This window comes from Pagrus pagrus (genome assembly GCF_965226575.1).
Source record: "Pagrus pagrus genome assembly, chromosome: 16".
NCBI lineage: Eukaryota > Metazoa > Chordata > Actinopteri > Spariformes > Sparidae > Pagrus > Pagrus pagrus.
In genome coordinates, this window is record NC_140200.1 from 9,490,661 (window position 1) to 9,503,403 (window position 12,743).

At 40.9% G+C, this 12,743-nt stretch overlaps 1 protein-coding gene across 2 annotated transcripts in view; it reads left to right on the plus strand.

Annotated features, from left to right (window-relative positions):
- LOC311271396 (steroid hormone receptor ERR2-like) overlaps positions 1 to 12,743 on the plus strand; it is a 77,513-nt gene that overhangs the window by 28,216 nt on the left and 36,554 nt on the right. Inside the window, exon 1 of one of the 2 annotated variants that reach the window (XM_084377040.1) lies at positions 8,069 to 8,554. The exons of the other annotated variant lie outside the window; for it this stretch is intronic. Within the exon in view, the coding sequence (XP_084233166.1) occupies positions 8,505 to 8,554 (50 nt within the window). The 5' untranslated portion in view covers positions 8,069 to 8,504. Of the gene's footprint in view, positions 1 to 8,068; positions 8,555 to 12,743 lie in introns of those variants that run through there. 2 annotated transcript variants of the gene reach the window in all.

Sequence of the window (12,743 nt, forward strand, 5' to 3'; positions counted from 1 at the left end):
CAGAAAAGAACTCGATCCATCACGTTTGAGGAACAAAAAGTCTGCTTTTGTTTCCAGGTTAATTTGGATGAAAGGCACCTAGATTAAGTTTTTTTTTTTTTTTTTTAAGGTTAAACTCATTTAATGTGATTCTGCTTCCTCTTTAAGGTTTTATTAAATGAAACACGTCTTGGCAGAATTAGCGAGCGTAGCAAACATCAGACACGAAAAACGGGCAAAAATTGATTGAAATTCCTCCGATGTGGCATTGTCTCAGTCACTTGAAAAATCGAATGAAGAAACAGCTGTGGTAAATTGCTCTGTGAATGTGGCTGCTGAAACCAATACTGTTTTCTTTGCTTTGCTAATTATTAATTACCCATCTCCATGCATATGTGTTTATTCCTAATTGTATTTGATGGATGAGTGGCAGCTTTGACACCTCATTAGACCAGATTAATTGAACGACACAATATTTATGTCTCGGCAATGACCAGTTATCCTACCATCTATCATTGAGATGATCTCGCTGATTGAAAACCACTGGTCCGTGTAATCCTAATTATTTGGAATTAGAAAAGAATTTATAGCTTCTTGTGGCGTTTTCCTGTGATGACGGCAAATTGGAAACATTAAATGCATAACGAGGGAGAAAATGAGAGGAAGACACAATCAGGGAATTAATGGGGGTGAATGTCGGAGAAGGGGGAAGGGCGCATAAAACAAACGAGGTGCTCGCCTCATACAGTAGACCCGCGGTTTTTCACCGCCGTAGACACCGAGAGTCATGTTTTCTGGAGATTCTGGCATAACATTTGTCTCTTTCTCGTAATTCTGCAAGCGAATGCCCACAGGATGCGTATTTAGAGGAGGGGTTTCCTTTCTTCACATTTAACTAAACCTGTATATTCTCCAACTCCCCATCCACTCACTTCCAAACATGCTTCTGCGGAACATCTCGATCCATATTCTTGTCTTTTATTAAAAAGTTGGCTGAGTGCTGGAAAAACATTTCCACTGAACTTCATATAACCCTCCTCTAACTTCTGCAAAGCTTTGCCCCTCATGGGAGGAGCACAAACTAAAATCCAGCATTTGAGCTCACAGAGAAGCAACAAGGCCCCGAAGAGTGGAGCTTTTACTATCATACAGTAGAGGAAAGCCTCAAGGAACAGACTTCTTTCGCAGGTAGTGAGAACTTCCTCAAGCTTATTTTTTAACTTTTCAAGTTTCTAACACCATTAACCGGCTCCCTTGTGGTCTTGAAAGTAGTAGCGCTGATTGAATTAAGCTGTTTCCTTCTTTGAGACATTTTGACAAGCTTTCTCATACAGAAGTCAGTCACTGCTGCAGCTACACAGACCCGTAGCGATGCGCTCGTACAGCACTCGCACACATAAATGCTTGTACATATATATGCACATGGCAGGATGGCACACATCAAGGCGTGCACACATGTACAACTACTATCTATAGAGAATCTGCTGACCAGAATCGCTCAATGGGATATAGAGCAAAGGCATTCTCAGACGCTGCTCTGTAATGCCATTTACACCATAGTATTTTAATCAATTTAACTGGCCTTTTTAGATATACTTGGCTCAAAACACTCTTTCTAGTTTTAAAAATAGGACAAATGGTCTTTTGGAATCAACTGGGGAGAAGTTTAATCTCATTGAATGGAGCCAAAGCCAGACGTTTAGCTCCACAGTATAGAATACAAGATTATACCGGCCTGATATAGCCCTTCCACCACCCGTTTATTTTTATCCTCTATTAAGGCAGCGATATCCTTAAAGGCTGCCAAAATTATCCTGTAAAAATGCTGACTGGGAAATATGAAAGGTTCCAGGCGGTTCTAGTAAGCAATCTGCGCGCATGGTGGAGCAATGTGACTGCTGTGCTTGCTATACCAACAGGGGTGACCCCAGTTGGATGGAGAGGTGAGACTAAATGAAAGTCATCCCTGGATCTTAGGGGGGAGCCAAGTCTGGAATACCAAGCCTCTCTTCAAAATGAGATTTACTGCCAACGGACGCTGCTTTACATAAATGTTTGTTTTTAGTATTATATTCATCAGCAGTGTGTAAACAGGCTGCAGTTTAAAACCCACTGCACATTTTTTTTTTCCCCCCCTCCTTCGCTTACTTTTCACATGAGGCTTTCAAGTGTGTTGGTCAGTTATGCCCTGAAATAATTAGCTGATTTCTCAGCAGCTGAAATCACGTTCGGATGACTTTTGTTTCACTGCACGCGGCGCTGAATCTCTCGTCACTCCTCTCGTCCGTGGAGGTAATTTATACGGAAGCAGCCTCTTTTGTCGTGGGATTGGGACAAGCAAAGAGGATAATTTCCCTATCAAACGCGCTATAAGTCATTTGAAACGGAAAGTTTTGTACTAAGTTAAGTGTTCCTCAGAGTAAAGCTGGTAATTGAAGAGTTACTAGTGCCCTGTGGGTGTTCTGAGGCGTTGAAGTCGGTACGAGCCCAACTGGCGGCTCCGTGACACGAATTCAATGAACATAAAATGTTTCTCCTTCTCTCAGACGTTTTTGGGAAGACTTACTAATACACAAGTTTGTCACAACTGTTAATGTACAGATCAATATGCTGTATGTACACATATGACAGGGTATGTGTGGGTCCTTTAAAAATCTAAATAGTGTAATTTTTTGAATTTTTAGGCATTAAAATGTCTTAAATATGATTTAGACAGGTCTTTAAAATTGAATTTTAATGTTGCTTTTATCAGTACTCGGGATGGGAATAAAGCTGAAGTGGGTGGTGCTTAAACCAATGGGGCGAGACTTATCAGAAGTTGTTAATATAAGCTTAAAATTGATCAGAAGTTGCTATATTTACAATTTGTTCTAAAGGTGCTATATGTAAGAACTGGCCACCTCTGAAATTCACACTCTTAAACAGATAGGGGGCAGCATATCACCAGAGTCATCGCTGCTAACTGTAGCTGCTGTTGGCGAGTAAGCTGAGTTAGCCGCGCAGCTAGTGGTCTGGACTAGGAGTGTCGCTATGAGAAAGACCGGGTTAGGGCTAGCTTTGGTAGCATGCTAACTTCAATAGTTGATACCCGTAGAAACCCTAATACAAATGTGTGTGCACATTCCTCAGCGTGCCTTTTCACACTTTTAAACATATGCTAGCTGTTCCCTCTTAATTTCTATGTGTCAAAAATATGTTTTTAATATTCAAATAACTAAATATAATATTCTCTGAGTAATAGGTCTAACGATGTGTCGTTTCATCAGGCTGTTCGTCCGGCAGACGTCAGAGCAGCCGTGTAAAGTTACCCACTTCTCTCGGCGCTAGCTGTTTTTATCTGCAGGCTCTGAACACAGCAGGCTTTGCTACGTACGCACGAGCGTCATAAAGCAGTAAACAGCTGACACCACCAGGGCCGCTTTTTGCCAGCCGCCTTATTGGAATGAACTTGAGAGGAATGTATTGATCCCTGCTTCTGCATGGCAATGACACAACCTGGCTTCGCTTTAGAGGTGACTCCATCCGGACCCCCTCGTGTCATGCAGGTGATGCAGACGAGTCGGCGAGGATTCGACTGGTGTCAAGGAGCTATTTAAAATTAGAGCGTGGTGGCACGATTGATTTTGTTTATATCTGATGTGATTAGACACAGTGGAAAACACTCGCTGTCGCCGGAATCACAATCGTGGCATTCGCTGGATGCAACGCAGGTTAGAAAAATGTCCTCAACTTAATGCATGCCATTTGGTGATTGCATTCAACCAAAGTGTCTCATCATGATTGGACACATTTTAATAATGAAACGTGCACCAACTGTGGTAGCGTTGGTGCGACCAATGCAAGAGGACTGTAATTTAAGCTTTGATATAAGTGGAAACTCCACATCTTAATGTAATTATTATTATAATAATACATTTAACCACAATATAAACAGTATATTAACAATGCGAGGCCAAACAGACGGTATACGAGAAGCTTTGGACATCAGATTTAATACAATTCTCTCACGGGAGCTGAAAAATAAGCACAACACCTAACATTTCTGGATACACTCTGCCTGTTGCTCACTATCAGTGATAATCACTCTAATAAATGATCAAGTGTGAATTACCCGCATAGATATATTTCACACGATGAGGCAGCGTCCATGCTAGAGGTCCCAGCATACATTTCTTCCCCTCATTGTGTGAGTCCAGCTCTCTCAATCAAGATATCCGAGTCCTGCTACGAGTCCCTGATTAACACCGCCGCTCGTGTAGTTTTGTTTTAACTGTCCTCAGTTAAATGAGAAATTAAGAGGCAAGAGATAGAGGCTAATAGCATTTATTAACCCAGCGTGAACGGGCAGCGGGGCGACCACGCTCCTCCACCAGCCCCGTCTAGTCCTGGTGGCTGAGCCAGCGAGGCCCTGAGAGGGGAGTGGAACATAATAAAAACCAACAAATGCACCCAGCTGATTAATGCAGCCCTGTGGCTATAGTAATTATCCCTCTCCACACTCCTCCGGCAGACGAGCCAAACAAGTGTGTGGCAGCGAGAGGGAAATGTGCAAATGATGAATCTGTGGGATTCAGAGTGTGTTTAGTGCTTTGTGTTAGTCGCTGGATAAAGACACATTTTTGTTGATGTGGTTCGGTGTGGAGGTGGAGTTGAGGCTTTTACACTTCCATTTTAGGAGTACGCGGTGTTTTGACCTGATGTACACAATCTCTGTGCAACATTTTTGCTTTGATAGTGAGAGTTCAAACTCCAGTTAAAGCAGATGAAAATGATATTTGTAGCTTCAAACTTACATTTGATTTGATTTCATTTGTTTTGATTATTTAAGACAGAAAACATGCAACATGAAAAATGGCAACTTAAAGTCGAACCACATCAGTGGAAAGTGACACAATTAAAGAAAATCAACCTAAATATAGCAAAAGTAAAATGTCATTCACACTGTGAAGACTGTAAAGCCCACTGAGGCAATGTGATTTGTGATTTTCGGCAGTATATAAATAAAATTGACTTGACTTGCCGTTCATAATCTGTCATCTCGACCTCTGGAAGTCCCTCTTATTTTTGTCGGCTTTATATATTCATAGTCTATTTTACTACGGCTGCTTTATAATGAAATAACTTCCAGAAAGATTGTCAGAATCTTAATATCTTAATTTGAACCATGCTTCTACGTTTCTACTATGTCATTATCTCACACAGATGGAGTCGTGCTCCTCGTATTGCTGTAGTGTAAATATATTGTTCGCTAATTAACACGTATTGTTTTTTATATGTGTTGTTATGAGGATATCGCTGAAAAAGAGAGTTTGCCCTCAATGGCCTTCCCTGTTTAAAATAAAGGTAATGATGATGATGAAAATAACAGCAATTAATATGATTATTTGAAGCTAACAATAATATTTTGTCATATTTCAGATCATGAGCATTCACAAGATGAGAGATGTGATAAATACAAATCTGCTGTTTTATTCTGTACAACATTATCAGACTGAGTTGAGGAGAATATTATTGATTTTAATGGAAAATCAGCCTGTCAGTCATAATTTCCTTTGAGATGAAGCTGATTTGATCGCCTCGTTAAACCCAAATGTAAATCTACTACAGATCATTTTAAGAGGAAACCATCACAACTAAATATACCAGAAAGAAAGTGACATCCTGGTTCATTTCTTCCCTCTCATAGTTTGTATGTTTTTTAATTAGTAATTGTATTCAAAGGTCAAACGATGAGCCCATAAAACCAGAGAAGTGGCAGGTGGATGTGAAACACGAGCCAAATATAACTTTCTATATCTCTTTTGTAAGGAATTATACAACCTTACGCTATCCACATGAACTGTTAAATATAACGATGCAGAAACAAATCGTTTCAATCCGTTTTCATACGTTAAAGAGTCGACATCTATCACAAGTTAGCGCACACGGTTGGGAGGCAGCACACCGAGAGCTTCCTGCTGAGCCGTCGGGCTGCACGTGGCCGGGTGTGCATTGGCTGAGGTCAGGAGGTCAGACATAAAAGACCAGTTCGCTCATGAATCAGGAATTTAATTACATACAGGCAGTGTGACACTCGACTCAACCCGACACAATATGTAATTACTATTTATTGACAGATAACGATTGGTTCTTACTCACTTTTCGGAAACAAGCTGCTGATTTGCACAGACAGTTAAATCTCAGATCTGTGTTTAGAAGCGCTTCGGTCGATTACGGTCCAGGTTTTATGTGTTTTTGTTGACGGGTGCACGCATTTTCAGTTGTGCATACTGTATAGAACAAAATTTCCCTTTTCTATCCATCTGTTCTCTGCTAAATTAAGGCCGTAATTCTGCAGTCGCAGATACTGGAAGGTGGGGGGGGGAATGAAAAACAGCAAATGAGAGCAAAACTCTGATGAAGACGCAAACTGCTGCCTGGAAATGCACAGCGTTTAGTTCCCTGAGTTGCTGTGATCTGCTTAAAGAGAAACACTCTCGGCCGCAGAGCTGAAAATCTGTTTTGCTTAAATACAGACTTAATGATTGGATTACTGTTTCTTCGTTTGGCGATAGCGTGATGGTGGGATTACAGACTGTGCGCTCAATAGATTTCCTGTCAGATGCCATGAAGCCAGGTGTCCCCTCGCTGTGTAAGCTGGCCGGCTGGGAGGGAGGGAGGCACATGAGCCTTGGACTTAAAGCATGGCCCCACCTCAGAAAGAGTGGAAACACAAGAGTAGAGCTGCAAAAAAGGAAGTGCAGAGAAGGATTTTTAAAGGAAGAGACTGATGAGAAAGTCTTTTTGATTACGTTTCTCTAGTTAAAAATGTGTTTAATTAACCAAATCAGCAGGTTTTCCTTCGTAAAACATCCTGTATCAATATATTTCACTTTAAATTGAGCCTATCTTTAAAAAACAGTTAGAGTTCCCTATTTTTTTAATTGCATTGACTTCTCCGGTGTTCAACCCTAACGTGAAATCATACATGTCATCTTAATGTTCGTCTCCTTTTCTGTCTCCTCTCTTTGCCTCATTAAAAACATAAACATATCTCCTCTATTGATTGCGTCTGGATGTCTTAATCAGATCAGCGGGAATATCCTGGTTTTCCCGCCGCAGGAAAGTACATTAAATGCAAAAATATTGATCAAAGATTTAATTGAGAATGCGCGGCTCCCTTTATTAAAGCCAATCGCCCTTTGCTCCCGTGACTTTGATACGGACTGACATGAAAAGAAAAACGTTCAAATTTGTAATTCCCTTTTTTATTTAAAAAGACTGTTGGGAAACAGAGTCTGTCCCGAGGCTCCTGGCGACACAGCAACGCTGTGATCAATAAGAGCGTGTGATGGGTTTTGCATCGATCAGGAAAATGTGGGTTGATGAAGTGGGTTGGAGGGAGGTGGGCGGAGGGGTGGAGGGCGGAGGGGGAGCTTTGGGTTTCCTCTGATGGCTGCCACATTACACAGACGTGGTAAAGATCCACTCAAACTTGTCTGTCGTCATCGTTATTATCATTCCTGCCGAGGTCATTATCACTCTCAGGTTCTTTACATCCTGCCTCTTGTGGGATTGGTAGATCCCCCTCTCTACGAGTGTGGGAAGCAGCTGCCATTACTTTAAAGGAGGGCAGGCTGTGGAAAGCCAGATCCACTGTGGAGAGGATAAAAGAGCAAAGGGAACAGTTTAGCTTCATAATCTGGCACTGAGCCTTTTAAAGCACAGTAAACAGACTTGTTTAAATCGCCTTCAGTTCTGTTGTTGTAAACAGAAACTCCAAAGAAACTCCTCACCCGTCCACCCGTCTATCTGTCTGTCCTTCTATCTGTCTGTCTCTCTCTCTAGGGGGTCTGCATGTGTCTCTGTTGTGCAGCGCTCCCTTGTGAATGACTGGACACCGACTGCTCGGCCATTAGCCCGTCCCATCTCAGTAATCTTCCCCGCCCATTGGCTGCTCTCAGGACAGCCCTCCTGAAAGCCACCAATAGCAGCCGCTCCATATGCACCAAACCACTCCCCCTGCTCTTAAAGAGCCCCCATGTCTTCAATGGAGACTCAGTCCCCTCACTCACTTCCTCAGCCTGAGTGCGCTCTCACCACTGCTGCTCTCCATCCATCTGTCTCTTATCTTTTACTCTCTCTTTCTCTATCCATCATTCCCTCGTCTTCGCTCTTCCTTCTTCCTTCCTGTTTCCTCTCTTCGTCTCTACCTCAGCCTCTTCCTCCTCTCTCCTCTGCCTGTGCCACCACCACTCTTCCTCTCGCAACACTTACGTTACTCTTGAGCCCGAGTGTGCAGCACCTGTGCAGACTGGAGTTTGTCGGGCCGAGGCAGAAGGGTTTTTTTTATTTTTTTGTGTGTGTGTGTGTGTTGAAGAGGGGAGGGAGGGGAGACAACACCCAGGAACACCTGACCAACATTTCATCAAGATATGTGGAGACTTAGGAACTGATCTCCTCCTCCTCCAGCTTTTCCCCCCCAGCTGTTTGTTATCATCTGTTTTTTTTTTTATTGCAACACCTGGAATGCTTAACGTGGACTGATGGATGTTTCCGAACTGTGCATCCCTGACCCTCTCTGCTACCACAACCAGTAGGTGCATCCTTTTTTCCCACATCTTTGTTTATTCTTCATTCCATTCTAGGTGACAGAATTTCTTTTACTTCTTTGCCTCTATTTTTTTTTTTTTCTTCAATCAAAAACTTGTGTTTAAATCATTTGTGACGGAGATGTCATGCATAAAGTAAAGCAGGGAGTTCCACAGCTCCACCTCCCCGTGTGCGGGACAGCAGAGCTCAGTAGTGTCAGTGAGGCTGCGGTAGCGTAGCCCGCAGGGAGTCCAGGTCGGACGGTTGCCCTGCAGCTGTCTCGCTCTGCATCAGGATCCAGGGTTTAACCTCAGCCACAGGGAAGAGCCAGAGGCAGACTAATGCAGACGATATCCAGACGACTATCCTCTGGCAGCAGCCGCTGTCCCAGGGAAAAAGAAAAACTGTGACAGCACTGTCGCCCAGCCTGTGAGAGTGTGTGTGTTCATGGGAGCATGTGTTTGGTTAATGCTTCGATCGCTTTTATCTGCTTTGGGATTTTACACTTTACTTAATTTTGGGTTTTTATGAGTAAATGCTGGAATAAGCTCAACAGGGAGGGATTTTAATCATTCCCAAATGTACAGCAAAAGTAAAGAAAATGCAGTTAATTCTGAGGTTTAAGGTCGAAGTGCAGGGATCAAACAGCTTTTTCTTTTTATAGTCACTCAGGATGAGAAGAATAAGAAACTCAAATCTCAAAAGAGCACAAGTCGTGACTTTACACCCCTTACATGCCTGGAAAGACGCTCCTCTGTTAACCAAGTATGACTGGACGGTGACACCCTTTACTGGGATCCTCTTAATGTTAAGCTGTAGGTGGAAAGGTTTAACCTGCTTAGCGCATTTTACAGGACCAAGTCCAAAACACTCCCTACGAATAAAAAGAGAAACATCCTGTCGAATATTCACAAAGTGTATTCTAATTTAGTGAGGTCCATAAATGCATCGGAGTCTGCAGATGGATTCAAGCAGGATAAACTGCTGAAAGTGAATTAACATCAGCCTGTTTGTGTTTAGAGAGAGAGAAGATAAAACATTTTTGCAGTCAAAAGCAGCTGCTCTCATGCTACATTAAAAACTCACACCTTGTTGATTTTTACTTTAATTTCCAAGCTGTGTTTTTAGATTTTAACTTCACCGTCATACAGAATTGCACTGAAGTAACAAAGAGAGTGTAAAATTGACAACACTGACAATTCAAATTGTTTCAATAGTGCAACGATATGTGCAGTAAACTCAATAGGAATAGTTAAATTACTACAGTCAAATGAATCACACTCATTTCTTTGTCAGTAGAAACAGTCTTTAAGGAGTTTAATGTTTAACAACAAGTTTTAGATAAATTTGTCAGTGGCTTTTATATCTACGGAAAAGCAACAGATCTCCATTTCATTTCTTATTAATATGATTAAATACATCTGTTTCATGTGTTGTTTTTTAAGGTTTTGACTTTCAATATTGCAATTTATGTGCAGATGGCAAAAAAACACAACCCTGAGCTCTTCTTTTTCGCACAATCATCAATTTCCAGATACAGAAAAAAAAATGCAATTAGTGCACAGCCCTTAATTAATACTGTGCGTTAATGTTATTATATTTTGTATTTTATGTTAAAAACATTTTAAGCTGAATTTAGATTATTGAAACAAAGACAAAGGCAACAGTACCATGCTATTAACCTTAGTGACCCTGAGCCAGGTCTTAGTGTGTACATCGTGTCGGTGTGTGTGCGTGTGTATGCATGCATGTACACATACAAGTATTTAACATTTATGAATGTAAGCATACCGTATGAATGTGCACATGCACTTTGAGATTGTCTCCTGTGTTAACTGCAGCACCGTAGGGTCACGTTTGATAGGGTGGCGTTTTTATGACACACTGGCTTTAACCCTCAAAATCAAAAAAACTCACGACCGACATATTTGTATTGTTGTAACGGAGCTCTTCCCGGGGTTAGTTTATGTTTTATTTAAGGAGAGCAAACCGTGATAAGTCTTTTGAATTGAACTGTAGGAAACTTTCACACTCTCTCCAACAGAAGAGCATCGAAACAGAAGCTACAGTTTGTGATATAAAGTAAATCATTCTTTATCTTTAAGTATTAAAACCTTACTGTCATACAGTTAACCACCTGGAAGCACTTGCATACTGTAAACCTTAGAAACTAAATGGTTTTAGTGTTACACAAAGCTCTGCTTAGTTAGCTTTGTCTTCAGGGAATGCTAATAATAGTCTCTTGGCCCCACCACCGACCTGTTGAGGAGGTAAGAGGTCCCACGACTGCAGTGTCCAACTCTCACGCGGTGTCTCTGCTGAAGAGGCAGATATTTTCTAAAACCAACAAACTAATATTCACTTATCAGGCGTCTCATGTCATTATTAGAAATAATTTAAAAGCTATATGCACATATAGTATTAATCTACACAGATTAGTTTGTTTCTTTTTTACCATGAACGTGGAGACGCCACAGCGTTTCCTCTGCAAAAATGTTTTATTTAATCGTACATACGTTATGTTAATAGCATCATGTGTATAGGATGTTACAGTGTTTGGGATTTATGATTTAAACTTTATAAAATATGTGTGTATGTTTTTTTTTTTTAACCATATTTTAATTCAATTTTAACCAAAATTCACTGATAAATTCCAATAAAAGAACAAAAACTGGACGAGAATCAATTAAACTTTGAAGTATACTTTTATCTGTATCTTCTCTAATAAGCTGACATCATTTGAAAACCTGGGATAATTCTGAGCCACATAATATCATTTTCTGTCTTCAATATGAAACTTAATTTCCCCTCTGCTTTAAATGTTTGACAACATTTTAAAATGATCAACCTTATTTTGCCTCTGTGGTCTCACTATGATGATCCATGGCGGTTTTGAAAACAGCAACATTTACACTCAAAGTTTAAATGTTGTTTATGTCCACTTTAATCTCATAAATCAGACCCATTCCCCCTCTCGTTCCACCTGCTGTCCCCATAGGTGCCCTTCATTACGAGCAAACCAGCAGGAATACATAAGCACAGCGGTCAAATGTGTGCACACACACTCACATACACACAATAGTAAACCCATACACACACACGTGCGCACATACGGATGAGACTGAAGAATCACACACTGACCTGGGGTCTAATTTTAGCGGTGCCATATCGTGGAAACACCTGACTGTGTCTGTTAGGAAACACATCATCTCATCATGCGTTGATCTACATTTATTACACGTGTCGTGCACATGTTCATATCGTGTTGGACACATTTATATTAGTGTCATTAATGTCTAAATGAATTAGTAAAACCTCTGTTGTCTTGTGTTAACTTGACTACAAAAGCAGCTCAGTTGATATTTAATAAATAACAAATAAAAAATGTATTTGTCTTTCTTGACAAATGAGCGGCACATTAAATCAAAACATTTTTTTTTTAAATATGCAGTATCTAAAGTACTATTCTTAATTAAAATACAGCAGAATATTTGAACCCTAATCTTTCGCATATTTCCTGGAGTTGCTTTCTAACATAAATGTTTTTTTTAGCTGGAAACTGGCACGATATAAAAGTGGAAACAGATTAAAACAGAAAGAACGCACATATGTATTATGATGGTGTTGATTTCAAAGTGTGTCTACCGCATAAAGCAGAGATTTATGAGTTGATATTTGATACGTTGCTGATAAATTCCAGTGTCTTACAATCTGCTCTATCACTCCAGTGAGTGGACAAAGTTGGCTGCTTCCAGCACACCTTCCTGCCCTGCAGACAGCTATCACTGCACTTTATCTAACGCAGTCACAGTTATTGTCGTGCCATAATGGATGAAAGCGATTTTAAAAATCACACCGGGGGTTGTGATATTTCCCATCTTTAAAGTCTGATAGTTGGTGCTGATGGGAAACCAACCAATCCTACCAGTCCACTGACGGATGAAGGGAGCAGCTGGTGGGACAGAGCTGTGTTCACATTGTGGGAACAAAAACGCTGCTTCTGTCCAACTTCTCTTTTACCGCCAGCTTTCATGGAGAAGTTCAGGAAAAAAGAAAAAAAAACTGACCAGAGATTAAAACAAAAAAAAACTCTGCTGTATTTCATCACAAAGTGTTCAGGCTGTTTATTAATGGCTGCTGCATAAGAGGGCGCAGCTAGAGTGGTGGTGCTGTGTGACGGCATGAAGGGAGAA